General features: G+C 39.0%; 1 protein-coding gene across 4 annotated transcripts in view; it reads left to right on the forward strand.

Moving 5' to 3' along the window:
* The window catches only part of LOC120539037 (epidermal growth factor-like protein 8), a 53,108-nt gene that overhangs the window by 9,991 nt on the left and 25,126 nt on the right, over window positions 1-17,991 (forward strand). For 3 of the 4 annotated variants that reach the window (XM_039768731.1, XM_039768728.1, XM_039768730.1), the window contains exon 2: window positions 15,801-16,013. In XM_039768731.1, coding sequence (XP_039624665.1) covers window positions 15,931-16,013 — 83 coding nt within the window. In that variant the 5' untranslated portion in view covers window positions 15,801-15,930. Of the gene's footprint in view, window positions 1-9,213; window positions 9,328-15,800; window positions 16,014-17,991 lie in introns of all 4 variants that reach the window. The other variant, XM_039768729.1, reaches the window with a different exon arrangement.

Below are 17,991 nucleotides of genomic sequence, written 5' to 3' on the forward strand. Positions count from 1 at the left end.
AGCAAATTGTCCAATGAGCAAAAACAACTTATCAACAGGAGGGGACAATGATGAATACCCAGGCTAGTTCAACCTAACAGAAAGTTCACAAATACTCAAGTAACTACTCTTTACAAAATCAGCGTCCTGAATGGCTTTTCTTAACATACATCTCATCAGAACTTTACGAGGATGGACTACAACGATAAAAGATCACACAAGGTTCCTCTCCTTTCATCTATGAAAAAGAAGATGAGACTACAGTGGGCATATAACCACCAAAAGTTGTTGATTAAAGAGTGGTCTGGTGAATCTTGATTTCTGCTGCAACAGGCAGATGACAGGGTCAGAATTTGGTGGAAACTGCTTGAATACATGGATCCATCATGCTTATGTCAGCAATAGAGGCTGGGGGGAGTAGTGTAATGGTGTACATAAATTCTTTTTAGAACATAGTAGACCATAAGACATGATTTACTGTAAATGGCTCAGCATACCAAAGATGACCATTTTTTTTCCTTTAATACAGTAGCCTCATTCTAACCTTTTTCTAAAGGGTATTTTCAGCAGGATATTTCTTCCTTACACATTCATCTGAAAATAGCTTCATAAAAATGACAGTCCCTTTGGTTTACTCCAGTGGCCTATGCAGTCCGCACATCTCACTACAACTGAGCACCAACAGCAGGAAGTTGAATTGGAGGTTTGCATCATGAATGTGTATTCAGAAAATCTACAGGAACTGTGGGGTTAGTGTTGAATTAGCAAGGACCAAAATCCCTAAGTAACAATTCTAGCTCCTTCTTTAAAGCATTCCTTGAAAAATGCAGTCAATACTGGCACAAAAGCAAGTCCTACACAGTAGTAGATAGTTGGACCTGATCTATCTATACGCAATAGTCAGTCAGTCAGTCATTGTCCAACCCGCTATATCCTAACTACAGGGTCACGGGGGTCTGCTGTAGCCAATCCCAGCCAGCAGAGGGCACAAGGCAAGAATAAATCCCTGGGCAGAACACCAGGGCACACACACACTAGGGACAATTTATTATCGCCAATGCATCTAACCTGAATGTCTTTGGACTGTGGGAAGAAACCAACACACACACAGGGAGAACATGCAAACTCCACACATGGAGGACCCAGGAAGCGAACCCAGGTTTCCTTACTGCAAGGCAGCAGTGCTACCACTGCACCACCATTCCGCCCTATATATACACAATATCCATATCTATATCTGTATATATGTAAGCTGTTTACAGTTCAGTGACAGTGCTGTCCCTAAAAGGCACAGTTAACAAGGCTGACCCTTACAAGGATACTTGCTAGCTATCTGACTGTCGAGTTATTTGTTCTGAATATTTGGCCATTGGTGGGTTGTTGTTTTGAAATGGAAGGCTAAAGTTCAATCATAGATAGGGGACAAAGTAAAGTTAAATTTGATGTGAGTTACAGTGCTGTTACAAGAGTAGATGTCCTTCCCAGAAAATAGGAAATTTAAGAAGAAATGATATAAAAATGTTTAATGTGTCACCATGATCCTACCTACAGTTTAAAATATTATGTAGCACTTTGTTTTAAAAATCTGTTACAGTATAACGTTATACAAATTTGTCTTAACAGTTTGCTACTAGTAAGTAAACAAAATGTATCCACCGCCACGCTGGTGTTCTAAAGGCAAATACAAAATTGTTACTTCACAGCTGCCTGTAACATGCAAACTAACATGCGTTACTGAATTTACAATGGTATTCATACCACATTTTGAATGAATTAAAATACAAGCACCCTTTTCAGGGTTGGTTTCTGCCATACCCCTAATGCTGCATTTAAGCACTCCAAGAATCTTCTCCATTTAAATATATTGGTCAGATGCCAGGGTATTCCTTTGTGTGATCTAAGACTCGATACTGAAGGTAAGGTGCTCTGCCTAATGGCTCCACATGGGCAAGAGGTCAGTTATTGGTCACTTAGTGATATTCCATTCCTCACTGCAGATCCAGCTCCCGTCTGCCTCCTGCACTGCTGTCTCCTATCTATGACCCTAAGCCCTCTCTCCAGGGTGCTGCCCCTGCCTATAAGACAGGTCACCCCCCTGCCAATATGTTGAATAATGGAGACATACTCTGAACATGGAATAATTTCCTGTTTTCATGCTACATTTATTTCTCTCAATAAAACAGTGAAGTTTTTGAGGAAGATGAACATAATTAAACCTAAAAGGCAACATATGTTCTTCATAAAACAATGTAATCTCTGCTTAAAAGAAGTGCTTAGGTAAAGGTCACCATAACAGTACACTAATATTTAATTATAGTGAGTCTCATTAACATTGGTCAGAGGAAAAGGCAGTGGGCTGAGAGAACCAGCAGCTGATAGGCTCTAAATGAAAGGAGAAGTAAAATGCTTTCACTGTCTCAGCGTGACTGCGCCATCAACTTGGAAATGTACTGATAGATACCATAATAAAAATTCTACTGGAGTGTCAGTCATAGTGAAAAAAAGCAAGATATAAATGAGTCTAGGGTAAAGTCAAGTCAAGATTTTTGTATTAAGTGACGGGGTGACCAGTGGGTCAGTAATAAAGAACTATTGAAGGAGAAAAAATCTAAAATAAAATTTAAGGTCAGACAGCAGTCAATACGGAGTGGAGAAATGTAATCATTCACAAAGTCAAACAGTATAAAACTTTAACAATAAATCTACCTAGAGGTTAGTGTCAAAACAATTGGAAAATAGCTTTGTTTTTTTTTACAGTATTCTCAGTTGTAGTATAGTTGTGAATCAAAATTTCTGTACGCATTTCTGTACTGTATATATCAAGTAACTAGTGACTGACAACACCATCACAACTAAGCATCTGACACTGACAAGGTAGAAATTAAAACTCATCCTGGGTGAATATATGGGGGCAAATGGTGCTACATTATTACTCCATCGAGCACTACAGCATCAAATATGAATATAAGAGAACCAAAAACACACATACACATATAGTAAAGGGACGGCAGAGGAGGAGGGAGAATCTCAGTCAGTCAAGAAGCTTTTCCACCAGTTATTGTAAAAAAACAGGGACTGATGTGGAGCCCTAGGCCAGGGCCATCTTAACAGCATTATAGGCCGCCGGGCAAATCAGTGCACTGGGGCCCCTACCTACACAACAACTCACAGGAATAAAAATGGTAGATGATCGATAAAATTAAACATATATTTATTGTATTGGTACTTCCAACAAAATCAGTATGTAACTCAGCGTTTCTCAACCTTTACATATTTGCGACCCGAGTTTTCATAACAGTTTTAATCGCGCCCCCCTAACGTTTTTTTGAAAGGAGCCCACTAATACCAATTTGTTCTTTTTTAATTAATGTTATGTCATAGATGCATATTTTATTATACCTACTTAACTTTTATCAACATTTATCTAACTCTATATTTTAATTAATGTTATATCATAGATGCATATTTTATTATAGCTACTTAACTTTTATCGACATTTATCTAACTCTTTATTTATTTTTCTAGTATCAGAATGTAGTTTAAGTTAATGTGTTTTAGTTTCAATAGATGTATTTTTCATATTTTTGATTCTTGTTTTCTTTTTTTCACATCTTCGCGTCCCCCTTTTTGTTACTTTGTGCCTCCCTAGAGGGGCCCGCCCCAAAGGTTGAGAACCACTGATTTAAATATTAAAAAACATGCTGTACAGCAAAGATTAACCAGCACAAACATTTGAACAATATAACATAAGCCTTGAAAAACACAAACATTTCAACATATAAATGATACTCAATTGGTAAACCATACAGCATGGGGCCCCTATGCATCTGCCCAGCATGCCCTTGCGTTAACTGCCCAGCATGCCCTGCCATAGGCCCCATCTGACCAAGGTGTGCTCCACAAGAGACTTCTGTTAGTACACCAGGTGGACAAATTATATGAATGTTCCCCTTTGGTGCGAGAGCAGTGTGACAGGAGACTGAAACGGTTGTGTTACCGAAGGGTAAGCAGCCTGGAATCAATCATGGGTGCTTAAGATGTTGCTTAGAGCTGTGGAACCACAAAAGAACACAATATCCTGGTACTTCTATAATATCATGAGCTTATTCATGGCCTTGGAAGTGATTCTGAAAATACAAAAAGAGAGAAATGTAAAACAGCTTGCCTCTAGACATTCAAGCCAAGCCTTACGGGCAGGAAGATGGATATTAAGTACCCGAGAAATTAGAACAATGAAAGAGACACCTTGATTTCTGCTTTCCCGGCTAGTAAGTGAGGATGTTACTACATCCGACCAGAAGAGACTAAACCCGTCATAAAAGACCCAGTGGATCTCTAGGGTTTTATTTCTGTGTATTTATTTTCTGAATTTATAGTCTTCTTTTATTTATGCTGCATTTGTTTTCTATGCAATAAATTACTCTAGTGTTTCCACCCTTTTCAATTTCCTTTGTATTTTATACCAAGTTGGATTTTTTCTCAGATGTTCCTTCCACAATAGTACCATATTGTAAAACAATAACTATTTTGAGTTTGCTTTGAGGATCATTCCAAAATATACTGGACACAAAGCCATTATTTATGTTAGACCTGGTTTATAATAAGCTATGCTGGCTTCAATGTGGAAATGATCAAAATTAGAAATGGTTCAAAGTGGAAAGACCAACATCTCAAAACATGGCCCAGTTGGTTGGACAGTAATGACGTTTTTGATGTACTTCTATGCTTACACAAGCATATAAAAATAAAGGATTGTGTTTATCTCATTGAGTTACTGTACATATAGCTGAAAATATCAACTTAATGTGTCTACTTTGGCTATTGAAATGTATGCTTTAATAGGTCTCATACTGTTTGTCAACTTAATAAATAAAGCCACATTATTACTTTTGCAATTCTGAGAGATGTGGAGACTTGTAAGCATTTTGTATTATATCGTGAAACTGACAAGCAAGGTTTAAATACAAAAGCACTCATTAAAAAGGAAAAATTGGTGGGCAACAGCTAAAACTTGCAAGAGACACTTTGTTTTATTCTGCCTGAATGGCACTGGCAGTTGCTCTTACAAATCATATTGGTTCAGTGCAAATTTGGCTCCTAAAAGGAAAAAATGTCAATGAAGCTTGAGCTTCTCAGCTCTACTTTTCTACTAAAACAAGCAGTCCTTTTTGAAGAGGTGGATTCCTTCCACAGAGAATAAAAAGATACCTTTCACAATAAAACAAAAGACAGAAAAGCGATCCAAGACATCACAATTATTTTATTCTTTATCCTATTGCTGCTTTAAAAGAATATCAATCATCCTGCTATTATACTTTGCTGTTTATGTTTTGTGCCACCCTGCATTTCACCGTAGCGTAAAGCTTACATTCTTAGTTTATGGTGCAATTACATTATTTTGTTATCTGTTAAATATAAAACTAAACATAAAGTCTAAAACTAAATATAACTCTAATATGTTTCACATTAGAGCTGTAATTGTAATATTATGTATTTACATTCTTATTCAGTGAAGTACTTCCATTAAAAGATGTTTATCACTAAAACATCATTTGGGTATTAGTATTATAAGCAATGCAGTATTCATGCTTCTCAAGTGGTTGGCGTACAGAAAAGCGAGCATCTTGTGAAAACAGTTTTCCTCAGATTTTCCTTTGGCATACTTTTTTGCAGCTCCATTCTCTGTCCAGAATTTTTAGCATTCATCCACATCATTTATAAGTTGGCTTTAAAATGAGAAAAACTATCAACACACTGAACTATTGACTTAAAACTGACCTTTAGAAAGAGAGCGTGCCCTGTGATGGACTGGCACCTTACCCAGTTCTGATCCTGCAATTGAATTCAATAATTGTACTGGTGGATGAAATAAAGTTCTGTATTCATTATGTAAAACAATTCAGCTGAACAAGACATGTGTATAGTTTATTGATGGGAGGTTGGTTATTGTTTCTAATATTTATTCATTTTCTTATAGCCATATATTGCAATACAGGGTTGCAGAGAGCCTGAACACAACCCAACAACACTGGGGAAAAAAGCAGGATGTAATCCCAGATGAGACACCTCTCCAGTTCAGGCCAATAAATCTAACATGTACCTGTGTGTCTTCAGTCTATGGAGGGAAACCACAATATCTGTTTGAAACGCCACACAGACACAGGGGGAACACAAACGGGGAACGCGGCAATGTTTTAAACTTACTCTGGAGCTGTGAGGCACTAATACTAATAGGCTTACTTCCAATACTGACATTGGAAAATTAATCAATCATTTCATTCTCCATTATTTTATATAGTGTACAGTACTTCAGAGATTACACCATCATGAAGTGCTTTACTAAGAAACAAGAGTACACTTCAAAGTAAGTGGATGAATTCAAAATGCAGTTGCCAAAAAAATAAAATTCTAAATTTTAAATAGTCACTTGAGTCACTAAAAAATGTTTCCTGAGGGAAAGGTTTTATAATGGAACACCGCTTAATGTCTTCACCTGTACAAATGGTGTGGATTTGTATACCATATACAGTATTTGTATTATAGCTGCATGGAGGTGCAGTGGTAGTGCTGCTGCCTTGCTGTAAAGAGACTGGGGTTTGCATCCTGGGTCCTCTCTGTGTTCTCCCCGTGTCTGTGGGGGTTCCTTCCTGGTGCACTGGTATCGTCCCACAGTCCCAAGACATGCAGGTTAGGTGGTGATGCTACATTAGACCTGGCGAGTGTGTTCCCCTGCAGTGGACTTTCTCTCTGTTCCTGCTTTGCACTGTATGCTTGATGGGATTAATTCCTGTGATCCTGAGCAGGATTTAGAAGGTTTAGAAAATGGTATGGCGAATAATAGCTGAAGTACTCAGCATTGCATGGGTATATCTGCATAATGGGTTAAGGTAAGAAAGCAAATATTTGTGTGGTTTTCAAATGTTAACCTTTTTGTCATTGCTGCCTGAAATGCAATTGTCCCATCTGTCATCTACCCTACCTCTCTGTCAATCTGTCTGCTCTAATGAGTCGAAAATTTGATTCCACAATTGTGGTAACTCCTTGCTTTGCTAGAACAATGAAAGCTATTTTTTGTACCTTCTGGTTTAGTGTGGTTTCACAAATAGACGTTTAATCCCCCATTAATAAACTGGATGGCTTGTTGAATAATTGATACGGCATGTAAGGTGTGTTGTTCCCAATATTGAACCCATGTCAATGGTTAACATTTTTGAAACTCCATAAACTCTGTATATTATTGCGGACCACCCAGGCTGGCACCGCCACCAGACAGGTGTGGGACACAAGTTCAAGGCACATACAATTATCTTACCATTTCCCACAAGTACAGTTCCCAGAACAATACACAAAACAAATCGTTCCTTCTCTCTTTTTTATTCCTTTCCTCCATTTCTTTGGTCAAGCTTTGTCTTCCTCCTCCCAACTCTGGCTTTTTGAGTAGTGGCTGCTGGCTCCTTTTATACTGTGTCCCGGAAGTGCTCCAGGTGCTTGATGACCTAACTTCCAGCAGCACTTCCAGGTGTAGCAGAAGAACTGCCTAAAAGGGCTCAGCAGATCCTGCTGCAGCACCCCTGCGTATCCCAAAAGGGCTGCACCAAACTCCAACTCCCATGAAGCCCTGGGGGAGTCCGAGGCACCACTGCAACCCAGGGGGGCTGCCATCTTGCGTCCCTGCGGAGGTAACACTCTGGCCACACTTGCTCCCCGGTCCTCTCACGCTACAGTAATGTTATGTATCTGTAAGATAAAAATGAAAATCAAAATAGCTGTGTGTTTGTTTGTTTTGTTAGCCCTACCATTAAGACTCTGTAATAAAATTCTTGAAACTCCATGAAGCCTGCATTTTAAATTGAATGGACAATAATGTAAATATAGAATGTTATGAAGTAGAAATAGCCTTTTTTGAATGATGCACAATTATTGTGTTGGCCCCCTTCACTCCATGACCATCCACCCAATCATTTTAATTGACTCACTGACGTGAAATGTAGCTTTCACTTATAAGTAGACCCCAACCTAAACAACCAGGCAAATTCATTTCTAATCCTTTCCAGCTCATTACAACCCTGTTTATCGATGGAACTTTACGGCCTCAAAGCCGAGATTTTAAGTTTTGTCAACAGTAACAGACATGAAAAATTTCATGAATGTCAAGTCTGCCGTTAAAGAGTGTTGCATTATTTAAACACTTTATTACAGCCACCCTTTTTTAAATGCCATGTAGCCTGGATTTAAAGTTGGTTCAGCTTTGTTATACATTGAACATTTCATCAAGATCGATTTGTATTTGAATAGGCACAGTCTTTGGGTTGTTCCCCCATTACACCCCTTCCCTCTGATGAATTGTTTGGAATGCCATAGAGCTCATATTTTAAGTTAGGTTGATGTGAGCCTACTGGCAAAATTTTGTGAAAATCAGTTCAGGGATTTTTGTGTGATTGGGAAACAAACTAACATATAGTAAGCACAAGAAGCAATCTGAGGGTTGAAATGAGGTCTTCAATGTGCAAACAAAATCATATTAAGCTGAAAAATTCAAAAGACATTCAGAAGGTCTTACGATTTTGTTTATATAGGTTTTCATATTATATTAGGATTTGTATGAGCAGCACCACATTGTAACTCACTGTGTCTCGAAAGAAAGGTAAAAGAAACATCTTCACCCTGTGCGGTTGGGGTCATCACTGCCAGTGCTATTCTTATAACATCCAAAGTTATTCTATCTGTCAAAAACGAATTTAATGAAACATCATTAGCCTAATCCTAAGGGGAGAGGCAGATCTTCAGTTCAAAAGCTCAATCCCGTTTGAATGTGCTGCACAACCATTCATGAGAGGATGTTCTGAAAGCTATTTAGTTTACAATATTTTATCAAAAATGCAAGTGTTTTAGATATTGTGAGCATGCAGCTGGATACCTAACATGTGGATTATGTAACACAAGTAATTGGAGATTTTTTGTTATTTATTGTTTGCTGTTGCTTTGCGTTAGTCTCCATTGAAACATATTGTGTCAGAAACTTTGTTTTCTCAGTTCTCCATAAAAACCTTGAGATTATTTTTTTTTATCAGCCATAACTGCAAATTACACAGGGTAGGTTAGAGATACTCCTGTCCACTCCGGACTGGGCCAAGTGCTACTGGCAGCAAAAAAATGATAAGATGTAATCCAAAAACCAGCAAAATATTACATGTCAATGTCTAAAACGAAACACATTTGTTTTCATCTGATCAGTTTTGAAGACTTCAGGTTCATATGCTGGACTGTGACTTGTGTGCCATGATGCCCTGATGTCTTATCCTATGAATAAAGTGGATTATGCTTCATTTAAAGACTTTTGTGATGCAGGTCAGTGGCTTTTATATGCAATAGTTTACATTTTTGAGGTATGACTTAATCCAGTGGGCCATTTTGCAAATGTAAATTAGATCAGGATTGTATCTAAAATGGGTACCTCTCCAGGATGGAACACCAGGCCAAAGCAGGATACACTTGCTCATAATATTGATAAGGGCCATTTTTCAGGTGCAATTCAATGTGACTGGAATATTGGAGGAAACAGGAGTATCAGGATATAAAGCAAAGTTGCAAACTGAACAGGTATGGTGAACATGCAGTAAACTCCAACCCAGATCTCCAAAGCATCAGGTAGCAGTACTAACCAGTTTGCCACCCTTGCCACCAGACTCAACACTATAAGAGTTTAGTGATTTTTAACTCACTTTTTTGAGCTTATTATTCTCTGTGTATGACATTAGTTCATACACATTAGGCAGATCACAGAAATGTCCCGCCCCACAAAAAAAAAAACATGAAACTATTTTAGTTTGTGATCTTAGCTACAGCAGGAAAGGTGGATCCTCTTTCATCATATTTCTCTTTGTTGTGACTCTAAAGGCAGAAGTGAGAGGAGTGTAAGTGACAGAGGGTGGATGATAAGGAGCAAAGAGAGGGCCTTTTGGAAAATGGAAGGGTGTGTGGAAAGCAGAGTTACAAGAAAGAGCCACCTTGCTTATAGAGGTCTTCCTTCAGATGGACATCGCCATAACACAATGCACATGAAGTCATCTGTCACAGCAGAAGTGTCACTGACAGGTGTAGAGGAGACACTCAGCTGTGCTGTCACGCACACAAACACACACACACCCTAAAGAATGCTAGTTGGATGCTAGGTCAACTATCACTAGTACAGGTTCATGAATGTCTGGGGTGGTCTATCTTCTAGTCTCCCCCACCCTGTTAAGGCTTTCATAAATCCCTTGCCATAATTGATTGGCAATGGCCTGTTTTGGATAGAATTAAGCCTCGTCATGCTGTAAGGCCTCAGCTAACCCCAAGGGCTTTGCTGCTGGTGTCATGTTCTTAATAAAACAGCAGGTCAGCAACCTATCACCAAAGTAGGAGAGCAGAGAGCAGCATCACACATCTAAAGTAGGCCAACCTTTGGGGAAATTGAAGCTTGCACTGAACTCAAAACTCAATCGTTTTTGTAAAAAAAATAAACAAGATCCATCCATCCATGCATGCTGTTTCAAAACCTGCTTCATCCAGTTCATGATCACAGAATGAACAAGGCTCATCCATCAATTAGCAAAGTGAATCAGTCCAAGTTGTTGGGGGAAAGGTCTAGAATCCTTGGATGAGACGTTGGTCTATTTGCTGGGCTCACTTACACCACCCCAGTTTAGTATCACCAGTTAACCTAACAAACATGTCTTTGGGACAAAAAAACAGAAGCAAATTCAACAGGGAGAACATGTAACCTCTACACAGTGTCCAAGTCAGGACTAAGTACTCTGAAGGTGTGGTGTAGCAGCGCTAGTAATAATGTAAAAATGAAAAATGAAAGGGAATCTTCTACTTCAGTCTCTGGAGCTGTGTAATGATGATTCCCTCAGTGATTACTTTTATGGTTAAGGGTTAACATACCTGTCTCCTTAAACTCTCATTCAGCCTATATTACAGCAACTTAAATTTAATAATCAGGCAACTTTACCTTTTGGTATTTAATTATCATTGCATCATTTTTTCCCTCTTTGTTTAGGTTTTTCACCTCGTCAAAGTAATAAATCACATATAATGTTCTCTCTGAGTCTCCTCCTTTATTTTAAGGCAGTGGTTCTCAATCTTTTTTAATTGTGGGCAGCAGCTTTGGATGTCACCAAGTTAAGTGGATTGCTCAATAGAAAATCGATGTTTCCTTTTATTAAAAGGACGCTAAATGTTAGGCTTTCACATAAAACAGAACGTTTACAGTATTTTAACCTGGTAATGACAACAAAGTAAAGACTTAAAAAAGAACCCTGTTTAATTAACAATTAAAATTGCAGTATACATATTTTGTACAATACAATTTATTTTTGTATAGCCCAAAATCACACAAGGAGTGCCGCAATGGGCTTTAACAGGCCCTGCCTCTTGACAGCCCCCCAGCCTTGACTTTCTAAGAAGACAAGGAACAACTCCCAAAAAAAACCCAGTAGGGAAAAAATGGAAGAAACCTTCGGGAAAGGCAGTTCAAAGAGAGACCCATTTCCAGGTAGTTTGGGCGTGCACTGGGTGTCAAAAAGAAGGGGGTCAATACAATATAACACAATACACAGAACCAAACAAATCCTCAATACAGTATAAAAATAAAGATTTTAGAAGTACATAGCAGAATTTAACAGTGGAAGACAGCTTGTACAGCTTTCTAAATAACATTGTTAACTTTTCATAAATAAGAAATGCTTATATTAGTGATCTTTCTGTTGCCGACTAGAGTAGAATAATTCTTTACAATCAGGAGACAAGTGACTAATGGCACAACAAAGATCTGATTACATATTAGTATCCATGAGAGGTGCCCCAACAACATGAGATAATTCGTCACATTGCAGCTCACATATACTGTGCACTCACATATACTGTACCAAGGATTACCTGCACCACTGTCAGCAAAAACGAGTATCAGCAAACTGGACTGCAATTTTCATATGGCTAACTCTTATCGTACACACAGCTCACTTCATCTTTTAATTTTCTTACCCTTGGATTTAGAATGCACCGCGTCTTGACTGCAGTAACCTCTCCACTTTTTCATGCCTCCCCCTCCTATCTGTTTGCTATTTGCATTTCCTGCTTGTGGTTTTCAAAGTGAAAATACAAAATTAGAAGGACTTATGAGGCATCATAAAACATTCTGATTAACTGATTTGGCAGTCAAACTGATTACTAGAAGATTACGAGCCTTTACATATACAGTAATGAAGTGTTAAACATCTGCCAAACAGAAACATATGGAAGAATAACCAATGAATAAACCACTCTCGAAGCATTTCCTGCTGTGCCTTTTGTGCTCTTCAGAGCATCACTTCTTAACAGTGCCTTTTTATAAAAATAAATCTTTATTATGTTTCTAGTCATGGTTTGACTGTAGCCACCCCCAGTGGACATTTCTGAGTGTTTTTGGAACTTTGGGGGCCTCTGAAATTCAGAACTCTTTAGACAGATTCTGCCATTCTCTTCTGATATTAAGGGAGAAAAGTGTCTTAACTAAAATATCTTGATATTTTATACTCTTTCTCTTAATAAATTAAGTAATTTTTATATAAGTTAACCTAAAGGGAAACTGTACTTGCAACTTTTTGGGCAGTTCATTCAAACTGCTTAGCAATCACTTTCAGCACTCTTCAATTTCTGGCCTTTTTCTAATGCAATTACATATATATTTTATAAAGAATACATTTTATTTTGTGTTACACTCAGCAAAACATCCTTAACGTACTATAGCTATTGTAAAATAAATAGATATAGTACATCCGGAAAGTATTCACAGCGCATCACTTTTTCCACATTTTGTTATGTTTTGTTATATTTTTCCAAAATGGATTAAATTCTTTTTTTTCCTCAGAATTTTGCACACAACACCCCATAATGACAACATGAAAAAAGTTTACTTGAGATTTTTGCAAACTTATTAAAAATAAAAAAATTGAGAAAGCACATATACATAAGTATTCACAGCCTTTGCCATGAAGCTCAAAATTGAGCTCAGGTGCATCCTGTTTCCCCTGATCATCCTTGAGATGTTTCTGCAGCTTCATTGGAGTCCACCTGTGGTAAATTCAGTTGATTGGACATGATTTGGTAAGGCACACAGCTGTCTATATAAGGTCCCACAGGTGACAGTTCATGTCAGAGCTCAAACCAAGCATGAAGTCAAAGGAATTGTCTGTAGATCTCCGAGACAGGATTGTCTCGAGGCACAAATCTGGGGAAGGTTACAGAAAAATTTCTGCTGCTTTGAAGGTCCCAATGAGCACAGTAGCCTCCATCTTCCGTAAGTGGAAGGACTCTTCCTAGAGCTGGCCGGCCATCTAAGCTGAGAGATCGGGGGAGAAGGACCTTAGTCAGGGAGGTGACCAAGAACCCGATGGTCATTCTGTCAGAGCTCCAGAGGTCCTCGGTGGAGAGAAGAGAACCTTCCAGAAGGACAGCCATCTCTGCAGCAATCCACCAATCAGGCCTGTATGGTACAGTGGTCAGACGGAAGCCACTCCTTAGTAAAAGGCACATGGTAGCCTGCCTGGAGTTTGCCAAAATGTACCTGAAGGACTCTCAGACAATGAGAAACAAAATTCTCTGGTCTGATGAGACAAAGATTGAACTCTTTGGTGTGAATGCCAGGCATCACGTTTGGAGGAAATCAGGCACCGCTCATCACCAGGCCAATACCATCCCTACAGTGAAGCATGGTGGTGGCAGCATCATGCTGTGGGGATGTTTTTCAGCAGCAGGAACTGGGAGACTAGTCAGGATAAAGGGAAAGATGACTGCAGCAATGTACAGAGACATCCTGGATGAAAACCTGCTCCAGAGCACATTTGACCTCAGACTGGGGTGACGATTCATCTTTCAGCAGGACAACGACCCTAAGCACACAGCCAAGATATCAAAGGAGTGTTTTCAGGACAACTCTGTGAATGTCCTTGAGTTGCCCAGCCAGAGCCCAGACTTGAATCCGATTGAACATCTCTGGAGAGATCTTAAAATGGCTGTGCACTGATGCGTCCCGTCCAACCTGATGGAGCTTGAGAGGTGCTGCAAAGAGGAATGGGCGAAACTGGCCAAAGATAGGTGTGCCAAGCTTGTGGCATCATATTCAAAAAGACTTGAGGCTATAATTGCTGCCAAAGGTGCATCGACAAAGTATTGAGCAAAGGCTGTGAATACTTATGTACATGTGATTTCTCAGTTTTTTATTTTTAATAAATTTGCAAAAACTTCAAGTAAACTTTCTTCACATTGTCATTATGGGGTGTTGTGGAAAAAAATGAATTTAATCCATTTTGGAAAAAGTGATGTGCTGTGAATACTTTCTGGATACACTGTAATACTATCTATATTGTAAACTATTATAAATATCATTGTCATGAAACCGGTTTAATCTAATTGAGGGTTGTTGGTCCCAGAGCCTACCCTAGCAGCTCTAGATGGTGGCCAATTTAGAGTCACTAATTCACCTAACCTAGGGTTGCCAGACGTCCCTAATATACGGGACATGTCCCATATTTGATCATTTTGTCCCCTGTCCCGTACTGACCTTTCAGGGACACCCAAATGTCCCATATTTAGTTCATTTTCAAATTTCGTAATATAAAAAAATATTTTTACTACCTTCTTATGGTACTTAGTTGTAACTTTATAAATAATTATACTTTCGTTTCTCAGATTCTCTTGATGAAAATAACCCAAATGTAACGACTACACGAGTGTTTGCTGCCTGTTTGCAACTTGTTCACTTGCTATGGTTGGCTGAGGACAGCAACATTCTTACTGTTTTTGCTCTCCAGCCGCGCTGCTGTTGAGTTCTGACATCAAAGTGTGTTGTTACTACTTGCCACGGCCCACTTTTTTTCTAACTGCCTGTATTAAATAATAATAATAAAATTTCTCTGTTGTCTGTATTAAATCAATATTTTCAAATGATTTCACTTTTACAGAATTTTTTTTAGCTTGTATTAAATAATTTTCAAATGATTTTACTTTTGTTTTCCTCATAACCCATTAAAATACTTGCTTTATGTTTTTAACTTACTGTATGTCACTTACTTTTATATAATATATTGGACTGGGTGTGTAGGGGGCATGTATAAATTTATATATATAGTAATATAGAGAGAGATTTTAAGAGTGTCTCGTATTTCTAATTTTCTAATTGTGGGCATGGAAGGAAAACTAGCGTGCCTAAATATAAGTCATGGAGAAACAAGGAAAATGTGCGAACACCACAAGGGAGGAGTGTGGGATTCAAACTCATGAAACTCGATCTGTAAAGCATGAGCGCTAACTACCGTACTATCATGTATATATGATTTAAAAGCTGCATAATGTGTGGTGTGCAAGGAGGGATCATCAAATACCCAGAGCTGGGTGGTTCTACAGTACAGTAGAGGCCACAAAAGAGGTAGGCCGCTGTCAAAGTAAGCTGTCAGAAAAAATTCGGTAATTTGGATTAATTGATGTTTGCATAATTTTGTAACCTTCATATTTGATGTTCAAATTTAGTATACTCTTTCTCCTCCTTTTTAGACATTAGGCACTTCCAATCCACTTCTAATCCAAGCCAGTTTTTAAGATGAGCTTTTGGTCGTAGGTGAAGGATGCTTGTCTTCTTATCAATGGATGGAGTAATAGATTCATTAATTAGCAGTTACTACATCACTTGGAACTGGTGGCTGTTTTTGTGCTATGCCTACATGTCAGTATGACCATTCATCTGCCTAAACATAACTGCATGTATAATGTCTGACTGATGATTTTATTGTGTTTTTTTAAAGGAAAGCTTAAATGAAACTGTGAAGTAAATCAACCATATGTGCACCCCATCGTGAAGACACACGAGAGGCTGTGAAACTGCAGGAACTCTCTCCATCCGGCACAAAAACATCCATCCCCTTTCGCAGAGAGATGCTCAACATCCTGGGTATCCTCGTGGGGGTGGCAGTCTCTGCAAGTCTTGGTGTCAAAGGTCATCTACCAAAAACAGGAAGGTAAAGGATGTTGCAAATAAGTTAAGTGTCAATTCCAAGATCATACCCGGCAGCTCTTATTTTAGTGTTTGCACTTCGCATTTTTGCACATGTCTTATCAGAAGATCAACAAATTATTTTTCCAGTGCTACACTTCATAAATGTTTTTTTTTTGAAAGGCAAAGTTCTGAGTAGCAGAGCCAATTCAGTGTTTTGTCATTGTATGGATTCTTCTATTTCTTTTTTCTCTTTCTTACTCATGACCAGACCTACTTTGATGACTCTGAAGTCACTTTGAGCAAATTGCAATTTAATGGAGTAATTATCGATTCACTCATTGTTTTTCAAGAATGTGATGTGCCATAGGCTATCCTGGCAGCATTGAGAGGGGTAGAACCCAACAAAGGGCACATCCAAGCACACAGCAATACTCACCGATACACAAAAAATGTAGAAAACCCAAATAAGTCAACAGCAATCAAATAATAATAATAATAAATAATAATAATTAGAAAAGTGTGTGTTGAATTAAATGACAACTCTGAAGCAGCTGAGTGTGTGTGTGCATTTTACAAATGGGACTCGCGTGGTGCTCTGTGTGTTCCTGCCTCGTGCTTGACCCTGCTGGGAAAGCCTAAGAAGACCTCCTCTTCCACTTCTCCCTGTGACCATAAACTAGATTAAATTGTATTGATAATAGATTGTTGGGGCTCCACAAATAAAACTGTCCTCCTTCACTTTCTATCTTTCTAACTCCCCACCTGTTATCTTCATGTTGTTCCTTTTGAGGTCCTCTTCCTACTGTACCAGTCTACTCAGGAGAACAAGGGTGGGAGACATCTTCTTTATTTTATATGCTGTCTAAATAGTGTGCTTCGTTATTAGAGCCTTCCTGCATCATGCTCATGTAAACACTTGGATTTGCACCTCTTCTGGAAGATAAGGTAGGCTGATGCATCAGACATGTTAAGTGTAAGCTGGTATATTTTGTTGATCAGTTTTTACAGTTGTGGACACTAGAGGTGCTGTTGCCCCATTGAACCCGTCAGACAGACGTCCCAGACACATGTGTAAAAGCACAAGATTTTAATAACAATATTCTTCAAATACTTTGTCCAAAGCACCACAATCCACAATTCTTCTGATCAATACAATAAAAACAATAATCAATACAACCCTCCACTCCCAGCAGCTCTGTCCTCTACCACCCAACTCCAGCTCTGTCTGCTGGGGTTTCCCACAGTCCTTTTAAAGTCTATGAGCCGGAAGTATTTCTTCTCCGGGTCAACTCCACAAATTCCTTCATCAAATACCCCGGAAGTACTGCGGGCTTCCGTCCTCGTGATGTACTTCCAGGGTGGCGTAATCATAAAAGTCCCCGGGTTCTTGGTAAGCTCCCCCTGGTGGCACCCACGACACCCAACAGGGCTGAAGAGACAGACTCCATGTCCCATGCTCCCCTGCCGGAATCCGAGGAGCCATTTCTATCCGGGGAGCTGCCGTCTAGCGTTCTGGGGGATGTAGTGTCCTGTAAAGGCTGTTTTTTCCAGTTGAGGGACGTCCTGTCCAGCCTGAAATGCCGGCCGTCCCTCACACAGTACACAAGTAAAATCCAACAAACGTCAGTCTACATCCATTTTGAAGCAGTTCAGTACTCTACTCGGTCCATATCATGAAAGTGTATTTTTAGAAATTAGTCACAGGGAGCAAGCCAATAATCCATTGAGCTCATGTTCCTCTGAAGCAAGTCATGCTTTGATTATGGACGTGATGAAATTTCTCACTTAGCCTCATCTGACTTGAAAGACATTGGGCACGATTCAGGCTCCTCAGAGAGTAGTAAACTTTTGTCAGAGTTTAAAGAAAAGCAGGCTGCAGCTAACAGGCCTCTCACACATATCATAATTAAACTAGATGTTGGCTCTTTCCCTAAATCTACATGCCTTCGACAGATGGTGAGCTATTGTTTTTCCATCCCAAATATTCATTTTGTATGTGC

The sequence above is a fragment of the Polypterus senegalus genome, chromosome 11 (genome assembly GCF_016835505.1).
Source record: "Polypterus senegalus isolate Bchr_013 chromosome 11, ASM1683550v1, whole genome shotgun sequence".
NCBI classification, from domain to species: Eukaryota; Metazoa; Chordata; class Cladistia; order Polypteriformes; family Polypteridae; genus Polypterus; species Polypterus senegalus.